Source organism: Neomonachus schauinslandi, chromosome 1, assembly GCF_002201575.2.
Source record: "Neomonachus schauinslandi chromosome 1, ASM220157v2, whole genome shotgun sequence".
In the NCBI taxonomy this organism is placed as follows: Eukaryota; Metazoa; Chordata; class Mammalia; order Carnivora; family Phocidae; genus Neomonachus; species Neomonachus schauinslandi.
The window spans coordinates 44300304-44321125 of NC_058403.1; the positions used below are offsets into that span (position 1 = coordinate 44300304).

Here is a 20822-nt window from a genome sequence, read left to right on the forward strand (position 1 = left end):
GAGGGGCAGAGGGAGAAGAGAATCTTCAAGCAGTCTTCCCGCTGAGCATGGAGCCCGACACAGGGCTCGATCTGATGACCCATGAGATCATAACCTGAATCAAAATCAAGAGTCAGACGCTTAACCAACTGAGCTATCCAGGCACCCCTGTTTTAATTTGGTTTTTAACTTCTATATTACACAGTATTTCAAGTTATGAGAATTGTCTAATGCATTTCATTCATTGCTACTTAATGGTAATTAAATAATTGATCATACAATAATCAATTATATATGAAATAATCAATTGAATATTGTATAATCATTTCTTTCACAATGGTTGAAAGCAAAGTCCTGAATCAGATAATTTCAAAACATATACTTTTAATTTGATCATTGTCATTATAATACTTTTGTAAATATGGATGCAGTACAACATCAAGAAAGCCATTCTTAAAAATGCATATGTTAGGGGCGCCTGGGTGGCTGAGTTGGTTAAGCGACTGCCTTCGGCTCAGGTCATGATCCTGGAGTCCCTGGATCGAGTCCCGCATCGGGCTCCCTGCTCGGCAGGGAGTCTGCTTCTCCCTCTGGCCCTCCCCCCTCTCGTGTGCTCTCTCTCATTCTCTCTCTCTCAAATAAACAAATAAAATCTTTAAAAAAATGCATGTTTTATTAAAATTTTGCAATATGGTTAGTGTCTTGTAGTGGAAACAAAATCTAACATTAGACATCTTTGGCAGTAACTTTCATTGTCAACAAGACACTTCTAATTAAGGAGAAGTCTTTTTGCCCATATGGTAATTTTCAGTAGAAAGGATAGTACTGAATATTACTGAAGTTAATTGATGCAGATGGTATGCCACTGCTCTCTGGAACTGGCAGGAAAATTGTTTCATTTCTTTAGCCTCACACCTTTCATTTACTCTGAAACAAATCTAGATTAAGAAATGCCACAGTTTTCAGAAATGCAATCCCTCCTTTTAATTTCTGCTCAGCTGTTTTTGTCATTGGATAAAATAATTTATTCTTCAGCATTTCTCTCAGGACATTTGGATCACATCTAAATTTAAAAAACAAAATAAATAAATTAAGACAAAGCATAGAACCAAATCAACATAGTTATCATAGAGATTCAGGAGTTTCAAATAGCTTTAAAGTTAAAATCAATTCCAGGGGTGCCTGGGTGGCTCAGTCAGTTAAGCGTCTGCCCTCAGCTCAGGTCATGATCCCAGGGTCCTGGGATTGAGCCCCAGGTTGGGCTCCCTGCTCAGTGGGGAACCTGCTTCTCCCTCTCCCACCATCCCTGCTTGTGCACGCACTCTCTTTCTCTCTCTAATAAATAAATAAAATCCTTAAAAAAATATTTTAAAAAATAAAATCAATTCCAAATTAACCATGAAACATATTGTTATAGGTACAAATATGTAGAGTACAGAAGATGCAGAATAGCTTGTTAGATAGGAATTAGAATCTATTTCTTACACTAGTTATTCCCAAGAAACTATATGTTATAGGATGTCATTTAAAATAAGAAAATACCCATTTTGATTATGTAACTCTACTCTAGGAGAAACCATCTTGTTCTTTAAAGCAACTTCAAACCTGTCGATTTCAGGTGTATAGGATTTTTTTAATTATGTTCAGTTATCCAGCATATAGTACATCATTAGTTTTTGATGTAGTGTTCAATGATTCATTAGTTGTATATAATACCCAGTGCCCATCTCAACACGTGCCCTCCTTAATACCCATCACCCAGTTACCCCATCCCCCCACCCCCCTCCACAACCCTCAGTTTGTTTCCCAGAGTCCAGAGCCTCTCATGGTTTGTCTACCTCTCTGATTTCTTCCCATTCAATTTTCCCTCCCTTCCCCTGTGGTCCTCCTCACTATTCCTTATGTTCCAAATATGAGTGAAATCAGGTGCATAGGATTTAAATGGACTTTTGAGACCATCAAGGAAGCTCCTAAATATACTGACTGTAGGGGCGCCTGGGTGGCTCAGTTGGTTAAGCGACTGCGTTCGGCTCAGGTCATGATCCTGGAGTCTCTGGATCGAGTCCCGCATCGGGCTCCCTGCTCAGCGGGGAGTCTGCTTCTCCCTCTGACCCTCCCCCCTCTCATGTGCTCTCTCTCTCAGTCTCTCTCTCTCAAATAAATAAATAAAATCTTTTAAAAAAAATATACTGACTGTAGGCATTTCAGTTACGAATCTTTTTAACTCAGAAAGCCACTTCTTAGTTTAGGATTCAACATCTAGCCAGTAAGGTAAGATGTGATATTTGCATTTATCCATTCATTCTCTAAGCTGTTATTGGGTGATTCAGTATTTAATATAATGTACTATTCTCTGTGTTTTAAACATATTATTTCATTTAATCTCACATATCACACAATGGAGGAAGTGTTATTATATAATAATATGTAATATACAAATATACAAATGCATAGGTATAAGGAGACAGGCAGTAACATAAGTGAGTTATGAACGGTCATTTGTCCAAAGTGGAAAAGTCTTCAATATCACATTATCCGACTCTAATCCCACAACTTCTAATTGCACTGTGCTGAGCACACAAAGGATACGGTAACCAGCCATCCAAATTTGCCTGAGACATGAGAATTTCAGTGCTAAAATTGGGAATTTACTATATTAAATAAAATGTGTAACTAGTGGTCATTTTTACTTTGCCATAGGATATAAAAGAATTTTCATGTCAATACTAAACTACAATAAAATATGGAAATGATCCATTTTTATAAAACTATTTTTTGCTACATGATGGACAAATATAAGGAGGAAGCAGATAATTGTGCGCAAAAAGGAAGGAAAGCAAATGTACACCAACATTTTTAAGTGCCAATGATTGCCAGACACTGTGCTAACTATACATTTTCTCATCTAATTCTTTGAAACCCATATGTAGTTGGTAATATTATCCTCGTTTTATAAATGCAAAAACTGAGAGAGCGAAAATAACTTGCCCAAGATCATGTAGTTAATAGGCAGCAGGGCTAAAATTTGAAGTTTTCTTTGTCTTCAAATCCATATATTGTACAAGGCAAAGAATTTAGGATTTATTGATTTGCCATTCTGTTATTTCAGTAACTCTTGGTCTAGAATTAGTCATAGAGAACATCTTTATATGTGTATTCCTTCTGGCATTCCATTCAAAAAAATGAAATTTTGTACCTATCCTGTGCCTAGTTCTGTGCTCAACAGTAAATTTGCTGAAGAACTAGGCACAATTCCTGACCTCCTGGGCATTTTAGAGTGGGAGGCAGACATGTCCATAGTAAACACCAATAGCATACCATAAGTGTGTCATACAATTCTTTGATTAAGATGTAAAGGGAAGGTGCCTGGGTGGCTCAGTTGGTTAAGCGACTGCCTTCGGCTCAGGTCGTGATCCTGGAGTCCTGGGATCGAGCCCCGCATCGGGCCCCCTGCTCAGCAGGGAGTCTGCTTCTCCCTCTGCCCTCTTCCCTCTCGTGCTCTCTGTCTCTCATTCTCTCTCTCTCAAATAAATAAATAAATAAAATCTTTTTAAAAAAAAAAAGATGTAAAGGGAGAAGAAAGCAAATAACCAGGTCTTCCTAAAAGGGAAAGTGATTCATAGAATTGACAATGGGGACAGTATTTAAACCCTACTTTTTCCTTTTTAAGTATATGATTTTACAGTGAGAAGGCAGTCTTCCAGGAAAGAGAGGGAGATACAAGTAAAGTCATACTTCCAGAATGATGAGTCCCCTAGAGAATTTGAAAAACAGGAAGTAGGGGACTAAGGGGAGGTAAAAATGACACGAGAACAAAGGTAGAGGCGAGACTGTGAAGGAATTTATTGCCAAGCAGTTTAGACTTTAATCCTGCAGCAAACAAAACAATAAGTAAAACAGGTTTTTAAAGGAGGAGATGAGGCATTAGCCCTTTATAGTAATTGACTGTTTACCTATTTCCGTTCTCCTTTCCGCTATACACTCCATGAAAGCAAGGGTCTTGTATTGATTGAGGATTTGTTTTGTTTTGTTTTGTTTTAGAGAGAGAGAAAGAGAAAGCACACTCACACATGTGAGGGCGGAGGGGTAGAGGGAGAAGGAGAGGAAGAGAATCTTAAGCAGACTCCACACTGAGCATGGAGCCTGATGCAGGGTTCAATCTCATGACCCTGAGATCATGACCTGAGCCAAAAATCAAGAGTCAGACACTTAACCAACTGAGCTACCCAGGCACCCCTGATTGAGGATGACTCTTTGGAAATCAGAGGAGTACTTGATATACAATAGGCATTAAAAAAAATGTTTGATGCATCATTAAATGTTTGTAATAATGGTTATATAAGCATTAGCAAGTATAACTAATAACTAATTTTTGTAATAAGTGAAGCAAGAGAAAACAAAGGCAGAATATGGGCAGCAATAATTTTATATAGAATTAGCACAACTGAATAACTTATAGACTAACAGGGGTTTGATAAAGTGAGAAGTCCAATATTACAGTAGGATTTCAAACCTGGGTAACTAGATAGATAATGATTTTTTTATTAATTTTATTTTATTATATGTTAATCATCATACATTATATCATTCATTTTTGTTGTAGTATTCCATGATTCATTGTTTGTGTATAACAACCAGTGCTCCATTCAATACGTGCCCTCTTTAATACCGATCACCAGGCTAATGCATCTCCCCACCCCCCTCCCCTCTAGAACCCTCAGTTTGTTTCTCAGAGTCCATAGTCCCTCATGGTTCGTCTCTCCCTCCGATTTCCCCCCCTTCATTTTTCCCTTCCTACTATCTTTTTTTTTAACATATAATGTATTATTTGTTTCAAAGATACAGGTCTGTGATTCATCAGTCTTACACAATTCACAGCGCTCACCATAGCACACACCCTCCCCAATGACGATCACCCAGCCACACCATCCCTCCCACCCCTCACCACTCCAGCAACCCTTAGTTTGTTTCCTGAGATTCAGAATTCCTCATATCAGTGAGATCATATGATACATGTCTTTCTCTGATTGACTTATTTCACTCACCATAATACCCTCCAGTTCCATCCACGTTGTTGAAAATGGCAAGGGCGCCTGGGTGGCTCAGTTCGTTAGGCGACTGCCTTTGGCTCAGGTCATGATCCTGGAGTCCCTGGATCGAGTCCCACATCGGGCTCCCTGCTCGGCAGGGAGTCTGCTTCTCCCTCTGACCCTCCCTCCTCTCATGTGCTCTCTCTCATCCTCTCTCTCTCAAATAAATAAATAAAATCTTAAAAAAAAAAAAAAAGAAAGAAAATGGCAAGATTTCGGTTTTTTTGATAGTTGCCTAATATTTCATTGTATATATATATACCACTTCTTCTTTATCCATTCTTCTGTTGATGGACATCTTGGCTCTTTCCACAGTTTGGCTATTGTGGACATTGCTGCTATAAACATTGGGGTGCATGTACCCCTTTGGATCCCTACATTTGTATCTTTGGGGTAAATATCCAATAGTGCAATTGTTGGGTCATACAGTAGCTCTGTTTTCAAATTTTGAGGACCTCCATACTGTTTTCCAGAGTGGCTGCACCAGCTTGTATTCCCACCAACAGTGTAGGAGGGCTCCCCTTCCTCTGCATCCTTGCCAACATCTGTTGTTTCCTGACTTATTAATTTTAGCCATTCTGACTAGTGTGAGGTGGTATCTTATTGAGGTTTTGATTTGGATTTCCCTGATGCCGAGCGTTGTTGAGAACTTTTTCATGTGTCTGTTGGCCATTTGGATGTCTTCTTTGCAAAAATGTCTGTTCATGTCTTCTGCCCATTTCTTGATTGGATCATTTATTCTTTGGGTGTTGAGTTTGTTAAGTTCTTTATAGATTTTGGATACTAGCCCTTTATCTGATATGTCTACAAATATCTTCTCCCATTCTGTTGGTTGTCTTTTGGTTTTGTTGACTGTTTATTTGCTGTGCAAAAGCTTTTTATCTTGATGAAGTCCCAATAGTTCATTTTTGCCCTTGCTTCCCTTGCCTTTGGCAATGTTTCTAGGAAGAAGTTGCTGTAGCTGAGGTCAAAGAGGTTGCTGCCTGTGTTCTCCTTTGGGATTTTGATGGACTCCTGTCTCACATTTAAGTCTTTCAACCATTTTGAGTCTATTTTTGTGTGTGGTATAAGGAAGTGGTCCAGTTTCATTCTTCTGCATGTGGCTGTCCAATTTTCCCAACACCATTTGTTGAAGAGACTGTCTTTTTTCCATTGGACATTCTTTCCTGCTTTGTCGAAGATTAGTTGACCATAGAGTTGAGGGTCCATTTCTGGGCTCTCTATTCTGTTCCATTGATCTATGTGTCTGTTTTTGTGCCAGTACCATGCTGTCTTGATGATGACAGCTTTGTAATAGAGCTGGAAGTCCGGAATTGTGATGCCGCCGGCTTTGCTTTTCTTTTTCAACATTCCTCTGGCTATGTGGGGTCTTTTCTGGTTCCATACAAATTTTAGGATTATTTGTTCCATTTCTTTGAAAAAAGTGGATGGTATTTTGATAGGGATTGCATTAAATGTGTAGATTGCTCTAGGTAGCATTGATATCTTCACAATATTTGTTCTTCCAATCCATGAGCATGGAATGTTTTTCCATTTCTTTGTGTCTTCCTTAATTTCTTTCATGAGTATTTTATAGTTTTCTGAGTACAGAATCTTTGCCTCTTTGGTTAGATTTATTCCTAGGTATCTTATGGTCTTGGGTGCAATTGTAAATGGGATTGACTCCTTAATTTTCCTTCTGTCTTGTTGTTGGTATATAGAAATGCAACTGGTTTCTGTGCATTGATTTTATATCCTGCCACTTTAATGAATTCCTGTATGAGTTCTAGAAGTTTTGGGGTGGAGTCTTTGGGGTTTTCCACATAAAGTATCATATCATCTGCAAAGAGTGACAGTTTGACTTCTTCTTTGCTGAGTCAGATGCCTTTTTATTTCTTTTTGTTGTCTGATTGCTGTGGCTAGGACTTCCAGTAATATGTTGAATAGCAGTGATGATAGTGGACATCCCTGCTGTATTCCTGACCTTAGGGGGAAAGCTCTCAGTTTTTCCCCATTGAGAATGATTGTCTCTGTGGGTTTTTCATAAATGGCTTTTATGATATTGAGGTATGTACCCTCTATGCCTATACTCTGAAGAGTTTTAATCAAGAAAGGATGCTGTACTTTGTCAAATGATTTTTCTGCATCTGTTGAGAGGATCATATGGTTCTTGTTCTTTCTTTTATTAATGTATTGTATCACATTGATTGATTTGAGGATGTTGAACCAATCTTGCATTCCAGATATAAACCCCACTTGGTCATGGTGAATAATCCTTTTAATGTACTGTTGGATCCTATTGGCTAGTATTTTGGTGAGAATTTTTGCATCCATGTTCATCAGGGATATTGGTCTGTAATTCTCCTTTTTGATGGGGTCTTTGTCTGATTTTGGGATCAAGGTATGCTGGCCTCATAAAATGAGTTTGGAAGTTTTCCTTCCATTTCTACTTTTTGGAACAGTTTCAGAAGAATAGGTATTAATTCTTCTTTAAATGTGTGGTAGAATTCCCCTGGGAAGCCATCTGGCCCTGGGCTCTTGTTTCTTGGGAGATTTTTGATTACTGCTTCAATTTCCTTAGTGGAAAGCGACTTGGTTAGATTTTAGTTCTTTTATTTCTCCAGAAAGGGTTTCTCCAGTGGTTATAGGTCTGTACAGGTTTTCTATTTCTTCCTGGTTCAGTTTTGGTAGTTTATACATCTCTAGGAATGCATCCATTTCTTCCAGATTGTCTAATTTGTAGTAATATAGTTGCTCATAATATGTTCTTATAATTGTTTGTATTTCTTTGGTGTTGGTTATGATTTCTCCTCTTTCATTCATAATTTTTTTTATTTGGGTCATTTTTCTTTTGATAAGTCTGGCCAGGGATTTATCAATCTTACTAATTCTTTCAAAGAACCAGCTCCTAGTTTCGTTGATCTGTTCTACTGTTCTTTTGGTTTCTATTTCATTGATTTCTGCTCTGATCTTTATAATTTCTCTTTTCCTGCTGGGTTTAGGCTTTATTTGCTGTTCTTTCTCCAGCTCCTTTAGGTGTAGGGTTAGGTTGTGTATTTGAGACCATTCTTATTTCTTGAGAAAGGCTTGTATTGCTATATACTTTCCTCTTAGGACCACCTTTGCTGCATCCCAGAGATTTTGAACAATTGTGCTTTCATTTTCATTTGTTTCCATGAATTTTTTTAATTCTTCTTTAATTTCCTGGTTGACCCATTCATTCTTTAGTAGGATGCTCTTTAGCCTCCATGTATTTGAGTTCTTTCTGACTTTCCCCTTGTGATTGAGTTCTAGTTTCAAAGCACTGTGGTCTGAAAATATGCAGGGAATGATCCTAATCTTTTGGTACCGGTTGAGACCTGATTTGTGACCTAGGATGTGATCTATTCTGGAGAATGATCCATGGGCACTAGAGAAGAATGTGTATTCTGTTGCTTTGGGATGGAATGTTCTGAATATATCTGTGAAGTCCATTTGGTCCAGTGTCTCATTTAAAGTCTTTATTTCCTTGTTGATCTTTTGCTTAGATGATCTGTCCATTTAGGTGAGGGGGGTGTTAAAGTCCCCTAATATTATTGTATTGTTATTGATGTGTTTTTTTGTTATTAATTGGCTTATATAATTGGCTGCTCCCATGTTAGGGGCATAACTATTTACAATTGTTAGATCTTCTTGTTGGATAGACCCTTTAAGTATGATATAGTGTCCTTCCCCATCTCTTATTATAGTCTTTGATTTAAAATCTAATTTGTCTGATATAAGGATTGTCACCCCAGCTTTCTTTTGGTGTCCATTAGGATCGTAAATGGTTTTCCACGACCTCACTTTCAATCTGGACGTGTCTTTGGGTCTAAAATGAGTCTCTTGCCGACAGCATATACATGGTTCTTGTTTTTTATCCAACCTGATACCCTTTGTCTTTTGATTGGGGCATTTAGCCCATTTACATTCAGGGTAACTATTGAAAGATATGAATTTTGTGCCATTGTATTGCCTGTAAGGTGATTGTTACTGTATATTGTCTGTGTTCCTTTCTGGCCTATGTTACTTTTAGGTTCTCTCTTTGCTTAGAGGACCCCTTTCAAGATTTCTTGTAGGGCTGGTTTCATGTTTGCAAATTCTTCTAGGTTTTGTTTGTCCTGGAAGCTTTTTAATCTCTCCTTCTATTTTCAATGACGGCCTAGCTGGATATAGTATTCTTGGCTGCATATTTTTCTCATTTAGTACTCTGAATATATCATGCCAGTCCTTTCTGGCCTGCCAGGTCTCTGTGGATAGGTCTCTTACCGATCTGATGTTTCTGCCATTGTAGGTTACAGACCTCTTGTCCCGAGCTGCTTTCAGGTATTTCTCTTTGTCTCTGAGACTCGAAGTTTTACTATTAGATGTCGGGGTGTTGATCTATTTTTATTGATTTTGAGGGGTGTTCTCTGTGCCTCCTGGATTTTGATGCCTGTTTCCTTCCCCAAATTAAGGACATTCTCTGCTATAATTTGCTCCAATATACCTTCTGCCCCTCTCTCTCTTTCTTCTTCTTCTGGGATCCCAATTATTCTAATATTGTTTCATCTTATGGTATCACTTATCTCTCGAATTCTGCCCTCGTGATGCAGTAGTTGTTTATCTCTCTTTTTCTCAGCTTCTTTATTCTCCGTCATTTGGTCTTCTATGTCACTAATTCTCTCTTCTGCCTCATTTATCCTAGCAGTTAGAGCCTCCATTTTTTATTGCATCTCATTAATAGCTTTTTTGATTTCGACTTGGTTAGATTTTAGTTCTTTTATTTCTCCAGAAAGGGTTTCTCTAGTATCTTCCATGCTTTTTTCAAGCCCAGCTAGTATCTTTATAATCGTCATTCTGAACTCTAGTTCTGACATCTTACTAATGTCCGTATTGATTAGGTCCCTGGCAGTCAGTACTGCCTCTCGTTCTTTTTTTTGAGGTGAGTTTTTCCATCTTGTCATTTTGTCCAGAGGAGAATAGTTGAATGAGAGAACAAAATGCTAACAGCATAATAACAACCCCCCAAAAATATACACTAAACAAATCAGAAGAGACCAAAACTGTGGGAAAAGAAAGGGAAAGAAAGAAAAAAGAAAAAGACAAAAAAAAAGAATATGATCAGGCTGGTGAATAGATTAGTGCCACAGACTAGATTTGGGGCGTATTTTGGTCTGTTGGAAGAAACTGCCTCCCAAAATTTTAAAGAAAGAAAAACTTATATATGTACAAAAATAAGGGTAAATACTATGAAGGGATGGAATATGACTGTAAAGATGAAAATTATAAAAGATTTTATAAAAGGAATTGATAAGAAGTTGGTTGAAAAAAGAAAGAAGAGAAATTTAAAAAAAAAAAAAGAGATAATGTGATCAGGCAGGAGACTAGAACAAAGCCATACACTAGAGATTTAGGGTATATTTTGGTCTGTTAGAAGAAACTGTATCCCAAAATTTTAAAGGGAGAACAACTTATATATATACCAAAAATAAGGTTAACTACTATGAAGGGATAGAATATGACTCTTCCAGAAAGTGGTCGCTTTTCTGTTCAGAGAGTTGCTGCTATTCTTTTCTTCAATCTCCTGTTGAGTTCGTAGGTGTTAAAAATGGTTCGATCCCTATCTAGCCGAATTCCTGGGACCAGATGAAATTTAGGTCTCCTACTACTCTGCCACCTTGCTCCTCCTCCAGATAGGGATGTTTTAATCCCAACAGGAATATAGGAGGGAAAGAGAGTTCAGAGGAAATGTTAAAAGACTTGATTTGAATTCACTTGAGCATAAGATTCATTTGGGACACAATCTGATAATGACCAGGCAACAGTCTAAGGGAAAATCATTCCCCAGTTTTAGTACCCATCTTGTGAATGAAAATATATTATAACTTTGTTCAAATTTATGGCATCCATATTTTTGAATGCCTTAGAGTGATAAGAAAATTATTTATTCTCAAATCCATTTGAGATTATAACTGTAATTCACTATCTCTACAGCAGAAATGGGGGAGGTAGAAATGGGTTAAAAATAACTGGCTCCTTGGGGCACCTGAGTGGCTCAGTCGTTAAGTGTCTGCCTTCGGCTCAGGTCATGATCCTGGGGTCCTGGGATCGAGCCCCGCATCGGACTCCCTGCTCTGCGGGAAGCCTGCTTCTCCCTCTCCAACTCCCCTTGCTTGTGTTCCCTCTCTCGCTGTTTCTCTCTCTGTCAAATAAATAAATAAAATCTTTAAAAAAAAAAATAAATAACTGGCTCCAAATATCTGGAATTGCAATTGGGGGAAAAAAACTAGCAACCTAACTGTCAATCCAAGTTATCACCACAAATTTTATTACATGGTAGAGAAAATATAGACATGATATAATGTTAAATAAGCTAGAATTGATTTAAATCTGTAACAGAGTTTGGAGGTCATTGAGATTTGTTTAGATTTTTAATATTACTGACAGCATATTAGAAATGGCCAAGCCGACACAAAATACTATATCCAGCAAAAACTCATTACTTTTATGAAAATACTAAATTTCTGTAATACCCTTCTTTCACAGACCTTCTTGAGGCAAACAAACAAACAAAAACGCTATTTCACTCACAAAATATTTTCTCCAAGTTTCCTTAGAACATTTGAAGAATGCTTTTCTTCTGTTTTCTTTAACAACACAAGAAACATATACTCTTACCATCATGTGGTTTCTCAACACCACCCATATCAAAATCATCTTAAGTATTGGGCAACTGCAGATTTGGAAGGAAAAAAAAAAAAAAGCATTAGTCAATAGTCCATTGAAGTCCCAATTAAAGAAAATAATTTTTCTCTCTAACAGGAAAAAGATGATCTGGGATTTTGTGATTCATTGTGTTCAGGATATAAATAAGTGATTTCTTCCAAGGTTTTGATTCCAGTGCAGTTTAAGATATACATAACCATTTCTGGGCTATTTTTGAAGGAAAATGAAAGAAATTCACTTTTTGTGTGATTTGTAGAAGTGGTTTTCAAAATCTCTTAAAGCAAACTGATGAGGCTTCTAAAAAAGGTCTAGGGATTTTGAGACTTGACTAACATTCAAGAGTCTTGGAGTTTGTCCTCTGACTTCAGTACAGTGCACATACTAAGTTAATTCTGTGACATGAGGTCTTTGGGAAACTGGCTAAAATTGTAAAAAAAAAAAAAGGTGAAAAAAGCTGAAATATCTTGAAAATATAAAAAGAATTAATCACCTCCAAATATATTTTCCAAGAGCAATAATGTATTATATAATTTTTACATATTTGAAAATAAGACAAAGCACTGTTTACCAATAGACTTCTGTCACCTAGCCACATATTTGAATACCATCCTGTCATAATTTCCCTTATACTTATCTATTTTGTTGATTATAAAATATGATCATAGACTGTAAGGTTGCTTGTAATCTTCACAGTGTAGCTAACCTCCCTATAGAAAATCACTAGGAAACAAATTACAGGTTAGATGCCAGCAGTATTCTAATAAAACAGCTCCTTAGTTTAATAATAGCAGCTCTAAATTGATGTGACTGCACAAAATACAAAAGATACAGAGCTCAGGTGTGAAACTTCTAATTCACAAGAAACTGGGGGAGTCTTCATTTGACTCTTTATTATCCTTAATGAGAAGATGAAACATATCACTGATGAATTTCAAGATTGCCTAAAGTATCTCCCAAGGAGTTATAGATAGAACCTATTTCAAAGTACTTGGTATTCACATAGATTAGGATCTTGCTCAAATACTTCAGTGTTACCCTTTGAGGAATTAGGAAAATCGTTGAGAAAAATCATCTCGTCACTATAAAGCAACTACTCTGCTCAGGTTTATGGGACATGGCTTTGAGAAACTTAGTGAATGGGGATACATAGCATCTATGGGAAGTTAAGAGAGAAAAACAACCTAACATAGAACCAGGCACAACATTTCATAATGCAGACAGTAGATGTGATGGGAATGCCACTATAGGAAATATCACCATGGGAACTTTCAAGGAAGAGGTGCAGTATATAAATTCTGGGAAGGTGTGGGATGAGATTAGGGAGAGAAGCAAATCGGTAGATTATCCTGGCAGGGGAATACCAAAAGGAAAAGCAGAGGATTGAACCAGTATAGATGATAATGACAGCTAATGGAACAGGAGACAGTAGGGCTAGTTAGGAGAGGTGAGGTCCAGCATGGGAGGATGAACCTTACAGCTTTGATCTATAAATTATGTCTGAGAGGCACCTATGGCATAAAAGTTAAGAGCTTAAGTTCTGAGACACTCTGCCTTACCAGCTGCTTGACTCTGGGCAAGTAATTTTCTATCCTCCAATTTCTGTATCTGTGTAATAGGGCTAATAATAATTTGTATCAATACAAGGGAAGTGCTTGCAAGTTTTTTTTATTGTATCAAGACTGACATTCTTAGGAAGAGTATATATTTTATTAAACTAAACATGTTTCTCTGGTAGCAATGGTCAAGGTAGGTTAAAATGATGTGACTCTGGGCAGGTGAACCCAGGCAGCCTCTGTAGTAACCCAGTGTTTCCCCTTAACTTCCATGATCCATTATCATTGAAACTGGAATACTGGTCTCAGAACTTTCATATTTAAGTATAAAAAATGATTTTTTATTTTCCCTATCTTGCTAACCAAGTGTTTGCATCCATCAGGCTCCTATTTCCAAGCTCTCTAAAACCAATAGCCAAATAAAAGATTTCGTGACAAACCGTCAGATTTAAAACCTGGATCTTCTAGATCCTCGCTACAAGAGTGTGGACACTTCATTTGACCTCAGTATTTTCTGATAAAGTTCTGTATCTATATTTGGGTGAAATTAATGACTTTGAGGAACATTATGGAAATCCACCAAAATGGAAAATTTCTTTGGATTCTGGTACTATGCATGATAAATTGGGAGTTTTGTTACTACATTTAACCTTTAGCACATCTTTCTTTAAAATATAGATTCAAATATAAAATCTAGCCTTTGCAGACATTGTACTAATTTGTTACAGTCAGCCTTTTTAACCCATAAGGCTTTGAGTTCATAAAAGGGACATGAATTACAAGATGAGATCTAATATTTCCATCATTGGTACACATAATTTCTTTCCAGAATTTTTTTGTACTCATGAGGGAAAACGTCTGTGCACAGTGCAGATTCAATTGCTAAAAATTTCAATGAGAAGCAAGAAATACAGAAGTAAAAAGTAAATGTGTCATACATGTTTATTTCAGGTAAATATCATTTTCCCTTCATCTGAAATGAGTTTATCTTTTAAACTTGAGCAATTTGGCAGAACAAATAGATTCTTTTCTTTGAAACAAATCTAAGTTATTTATGTCAAATATTCTACCTAATAGAGGTATTGGGAACTGTAACAGTTGCCAATAGATATGATAAAGAAGAAAGAAATGATGTTCAGTTTCGGATTTTAGCTTCTTACTAGACTACAAAGTCAGAGTTACTTATTTTTCATGTACTGTCATCATTGTTATGTTGATCTAATCTATGTCCAATAAAGATATGATCAGGAACTATTGTAGAGCCCACCAACTTTGTGGCATTCATCAATCTGCTGACATTTTTCCACTTAGAAGCCCTTAAAAGCAGACTTTGACTGATGCTTTATAATTTCTTAAAGAGAATTTATAAATTTCTCCTCTCTGCTTTGCCTTAGGAATATTTCAGAAATGCCCGGTCTAACATTTCTAGAAGTTACCACAACTGCCAGAGCAGCCTCGGTAACTACGTGAAGCCTCACTTGAGCTTGTCGCCGGTCTTTTAAGGAAAAGCTCAGGACAAAGAGAACATAATCTAAATAACCGATGGCAGGGCTTTAGAAAAGGAAATTCTTAATTCCTTTGTAATTCTTGTTCTTTTTATGAACTCAACAGAAATAATGCTATAAAAAATGGAGAGATGCCTATGTATAATATTAAGACTTTTGTAGAAGCATGTTGGAAAATGAAGTTCCTATTAATAAAATACAAATAATTTAGCTGCCACAGCTGGAGATCTCTAACTGCAGCACATCTTTCTGTAATTGCTCTAATCCTTGTGTGTTCCCTTGCTCTTTTTGCAGGCAGACCAGTAATGATTGTGGTGGAATATATGGAGAATGGATCCCTAGACTCCTTTTTGCGGGTGAGGTGTTCTTTTCTGATGGCATTTAAATAAGCTATTCCGAGTTCTAGATTTAAATCATTTATCATAAATTAATTTTTGCATAATGTTATTCATGGATTTTTCCATGAAGAATAGCAGCATTTTCTCTAGGGTGCATTTCTCTGAAACTGTGATACGTTAGTGTGCTACTAACTGGAGGAGTATATACACATAATAATATAATTGATTTCTCCTATAAATTCATATATATTTCAAATGATGTTATAAAGAGAGTAAATGAAACCCAGTTGCCTCACATAAACATTCATTTTGCTTTTATCACATTTAACTATTCAGTATGATGTTTTATGCATGATCTATACTGCTGACCCCCTTAAATTGATGTGTATTTACCAATAATGACTCAAGTTCATATCAGAAAACTGGTTTTATCCCTCTTAAATTCATTTGCCTGACTTTCAGGAAAGAAAAGAAATATGACAAAACTCTAGCAGAGATCTGTTTCAGAACAAAAACTTTTAAAGCACTCTTTGTAAAGTGACTTATCCAAGTGCTCGCTTCGGCAGCACATAGACTAAAGTGACTTATCCTTGAGGGTATGGTGTGTACAAAAATCACTTGTGTTATATAGTAGAAGAGATTAACAGAGCTGAGAAGGTACCATGAAGTTATATTTCAAATATATTTATAATGTCTTTAATATTTAAAAAGTTATCATATGTTATAAAAGTATTCATTGATAATAAAAACCAGAAATATAAAAAATAATCACTACAATAAATATTTTTCATCCCCAGCAGGGGTCACATATTTGAAGTCACTATATTCTTAAATATTTATCTATCTACAGAGACATGGCCATTTTTCTTACTTATCCCTGGACTTTTGCTATTTGGGACGTGTTACACTATTTTTTTAATTGTTTTATTTTATTCAGTTAGCCAACATATAATACATCAGTGTTACACTATTTTTTATCTTCCTTTTCATGTGATAAAAATGGTCTTGAGCATTCTTTCTTCACTTTATTTTTTGTTCTATGTTACTTGATCAGGTTCTGCATTTCACCTTTCTTTTTTTATCCCATTTTCATTTATTTTTCTTGAGTTCATGCCCTCTTCTTCCAACCTCTCTCAATATTAGCAGTGATGATATGTTTACCCTGCGACTGGACTTGATGTCCAGATTCAATGCCAGAAGCTGAATTCAGCAAAATCGTCCAGTTATTACAGAGCAATACTCCTCACACAATGCAGACTCTCAACCAAGTATGCTCTTTAAGGCAAAATGAAATTCATAGGTATTTGGGGACACGAACTATTTGTTTTTTGGTTTTTTTCTGTAGCCATTCTCAGAATGTTATTTTATCGCTTGTATTCATTTCTCCTGTAAATGTGCTAAATTATTTTAGAATAATTTATCAGGACCACCTATGGTACTTGAAATGCATATATAGTTAGGCCCTTCCATTATGTTTATTCTAAAGCTCTTTTTTATCAGACACATACCAAAAAGACTTATTCTCTAATGATGCTTGGGATATGTTTTGGGTTTTTTTTTTATCAGCTATATCCTAGAGCTGAATATAATGGCAAATAATGTCGCACATACTCAATCTAAATTGCTGCTGAAAATTGGATCGAATGACTGCCTGCCACAGCAAATTAGGAGAGAATTGTTAGCTTCAGATATACTTTTTTATCCTGATGAATCCTGAATTAATTAAAAGACATTATAAAGAAAAGATAATATATTATCAATAAAATATTTATTTGTAAATATCCTACTACATGTTTATAAGTGGTATACCATTACCTCTGCTATGAGAATCTTAATATTTGTTAGCTCACCTTGGCTCGTCACTTTATCAGCGGCGCGACCTTGTGACTTGGGCAAGTTACTAACTTGCATGTGCCTCTGTTCACTTAACTATAAAATGGGAATATTAACAGCATCTACTGCATGTAAGTGTCGAGAGGATCCATTGAGTCGATTATTGTAAGGCTTATAGAATAATACATGACGTATTGTAAGTGGTAGAGTGAAGATTCAAACTCAGGCCTCTGACTCAAAGCAATGTTCTCATACACTTTTTTTTTTTAAATCAAACTACTTATTACTTCTTTTTAGAAGCTCACCGTCATCTCCCCATGTGAACCTGTGTCCTGTCTGCACGTAGAATTTCTATTAAAATAAACATAATTTCATGAGAAAAAAAATCCACAGGGCCCAATATTCCCTTCTTACCCTTTTTTAATATTCTTACCTTTCTTTGTAATCCTCTCTCTTTAACCCCAGAAGCTCAAAGTGCTATATAAACTTTAAGTCAGTAGCAGACACTCAGCTTCCCATGGCAAGCAGAAATAAAATTTATAAAGATATATATCCTACAAATTCTCAAAAACGAAGTCATTTTTCAAACTACTGCTTTAGAATTTAATAATCGCAGCTTCTGTGAGCACAGAGGAAGTGGCTAAGTGCATTGCGTTGTAGGGAAGCAATCTGTGGCTCATTAATAGCATTCTGTGCTTACTAGAAGCAGAAAAGATTTCCCCTTGGTCTCCCACATATTTGAAAATCATTTCAGTTTACTGTTTTATATGAAAGAGTGGTAGCAAAACCAAGTACAAAATTACAATCTAGTGTCAGTGGTGGTGGCTGGCTGTGATGTTGCACTAGATTCATAAATCGTCTACTGTTCAGCATCCTTATGGACATTCCTCCAGGTATATATTGGCAAGAGCTGGTGTGGTTAAGTGTCTGTGTTTGTGTGTGTGTGCATGCACATATGTGTGTGTGTGCACGCGTGCACGCGTGCACGCAGAAGGGATGTGGGTGGGTATGTAACTATATGTGTATTTTTAATTTTAAAATAAAATGCATCCTGACTTAGCAAGCAGAGCATTGGCCCTGCTGCCTGGAATGTATGACCTCACTGATGGGCAAATATTCCTAACTTTTCCAAGTGTGGATTAAGTGTAAACTTGGCCATCATCCGTGTATGGTCTCTCTCAAACTATGCATATGGATTTCATAAACACTTTTTGTAGCACTTACCTGGCAACTGCTTGCCCTTAAATCTTTGGACTTCCATTTTTTATAACAATATTAACAAGCAATTCAAATAAAAACAGTTTTAAAATACTTAAAAACTTTGAGATACCATATGCCAACCACAAAAAGTTATTCCTTTATTTTATATTTGTTGAATGTGGATTTGTTTATCAAATCACACAATTCAGTTATGTAAAAATATAATACCACTGGTTTTGGTATGTTATATTGTGTATGTTCAGGCTACAGCCTCTTGTTGCCACCTCAAATCCTTTGATATGAGAGAAAAGATACAGATACATTATTTGCAAAGCACAAAGAGAACAAGGGGGGGATTAATAAAAACAAAATCCAACAAGATCAGATTGGGTAAGGAAACCATATTTCAAAACATAATTGGAAAAGGATGCCTAGGAGCAAGAAGAATGTGTGGAAGGTGGTGCTACAAACTGATTTGAAGAAACAGAGTAGGAATAGGATGGGCTGGTCGTTGGGAGATGCTGAGTTTCATTTGGCTTGTATTCCATTTGAGATGTCTATGGAACATTCAGTGAACATGTCCAGACAGCAATTAGAAATACAAATCTGAAGCTGAGGAGAAAAATACTGACTGAAGTTAAAGATCTGGTAGCCGGTAGCATAAAAGTGGTTATTAAAGCCAAACCATATTTTCTTTTTTTTTTTAAGATTTATTTATTTATTTATTTGAGAGAGAGAGAGAGAATGAGAGAGAGAGAGAGCACATGAGAGGGGAGAGGGTCAGAGGGAGAAGCAGGCTCCCTGCCGAGCAGGGAGCCCGATGCGGGACTCGATCCAGGGACTCCAGGATCATGACCTGAGCCGAAGGCAGTCGCTCAACCAACTGAGCCACCCAGGCGCCCGCCAAACCATATTTTCTAGGAAGAACTTTTAGAGAAAGACAAGGAGCTGAACAAGGTTGGAACTCTGTGACATGCCAACCTGAGGAGGCAGCAGGGTGGTGTCTCCAAAGGTGACTAAGAATAAATGGTCAAAGAGGACAAGGAGGGAGGTGAGGACATGGAATCCTGCACACCAGGCGAGAGCAAATAAGCAACTGTATCAAGTGCAGCAGAGAAGGTCAGAAAAATGAAGACTGAAAAGCATCTATGGGATTTACCACTTATGAGGTCTTCTGTGATCTCAAGAGCATGTTTAATGGGTTGGTCCCAGGCAGAAGTCAGAATGTATAGGGCAAAATGAGAATGAAAGATGAATAGGAATTGGGGTTCTGGGGTTTGTTTGGTTGGGTTTTTTTTGTAAAAAGTGCGTGAGATAGCAAGTCAAGAGAAAAATCAGATGCTAGTAGACAAAAAGAAACATGAAGACTATTTTTTAAATAGAAAGAAATTTAGACAACTTATACACTGGGGGATAGGGAATTAAAGAAAATACATTGATGAGGCCAACTATCTCAGGAGATGGGAAGGTACAAAATCAAGGACCCTGGTAAAGGATTAACTTTGAATAGTAGAGGCCTCCACATCTTCCAAGGCTCATGGGACTGTGTGTTGTCAATCTAGAGAGATGTATGAGAAGCATTAAATTGAAAGAAATGATACCTGATGTTGTTGCATTTCTATGTGAAGTAGGAGGAGAGTTTATTTGGAAGTTTGAGAACAAACCTTCATTTAAAGTGAATGTTTAGAATAATTGCCGAAGTTAAAAAGAAAAGTAGCTGATCACTGATCAGACCAAAGGAAAAAAAGTGGGGGGAGCATCAAGGGCAGGTTCTGGACCAGGAACAGTTTCTCTCTGGGCCCCAGCAAGGGCAACCAGTTATAAAAATTGTTACTAAGGTTTTTAACGATAATGCAACCCTCAGTGTCCGGAAGTGGATCTTCTGGACTGCTAATCCAGTAATTGTCATTAGGTACCTGTATTCTTCCTCCACTTCTGCCAGACCACATCTTTCATCCTGGAGAAAGTAAAATAATTAAAATAATGCTGACATCCAGCTGATGCTGAAGAATCTGAATGTGTTCTGGCAGTGGTGTGCATGTATCCATGACTTTCTGCAGGAACACTCGACCCCCCCCCCCAAATATAAGAATGGCAGTGACGGAGGCTACTGTGTGTAGAGCAGGTACAACAGAAACTCACAGGCATTAAAGGTGAATTGGGGTAGTGGAAAAAGAATCTTGCAGGTAAGCAACTGGTGAATCCAGGTTAGACAGAGAAGAAAATAAAAAGACCGATAGGCTAGAAACGAATAGAAACGTCCTCAGCTGGGAGCTGTGACTATGTAAAAGAGGAAGTACAGTTGTATGATGAGGGTGGGAGAGCTGAAGGAAAGGAGGATGTACCAGCACTAGGAGATGGGCCGTGGTTCGTTAGAGCCAGATCATTCCAGGTTGCGAGAGAGGATTATTAAATGGCGAGGAATCTAGGGAGCTGGTTTGTTAAACTGTTAGTAGCTTGAAATTGGCCATGATGGAAATAGTTACACGACAGCAGTTGGCAAACACCACAGATCATTGCTTGTTTTTTTTTTCTCCAGAGGGCCAGTTTACCAACACAGTATATTGATACCTAAGATTTTTAAAGCAAAAAAAATAAAAATAAAAATAAAATGAAAGG

General features: G+C 37.1%; 1 protein-coding gene across 1 annotated transcript in view; it reads left to right on the forward strand.

Moving 5' to 3' along the window:
- The window catches only part of EPHA6 (EPH receptor A6), an 827849-nt gene that overhangs the window by 690890 nt on the left and 116137 nt on the right, over window positions 1-20822 (forward strand). The window contains exon 13 of the mRNA XM_021687948.1: window positions 15127-15188. Within this exon, the coding sequence (XP_021543623.1) occupies window positions 15127-15188 (62 nt within the window). The remainder of the gene's footprint in view (window positions 1-15126; window positions 15189-20822) is intronic.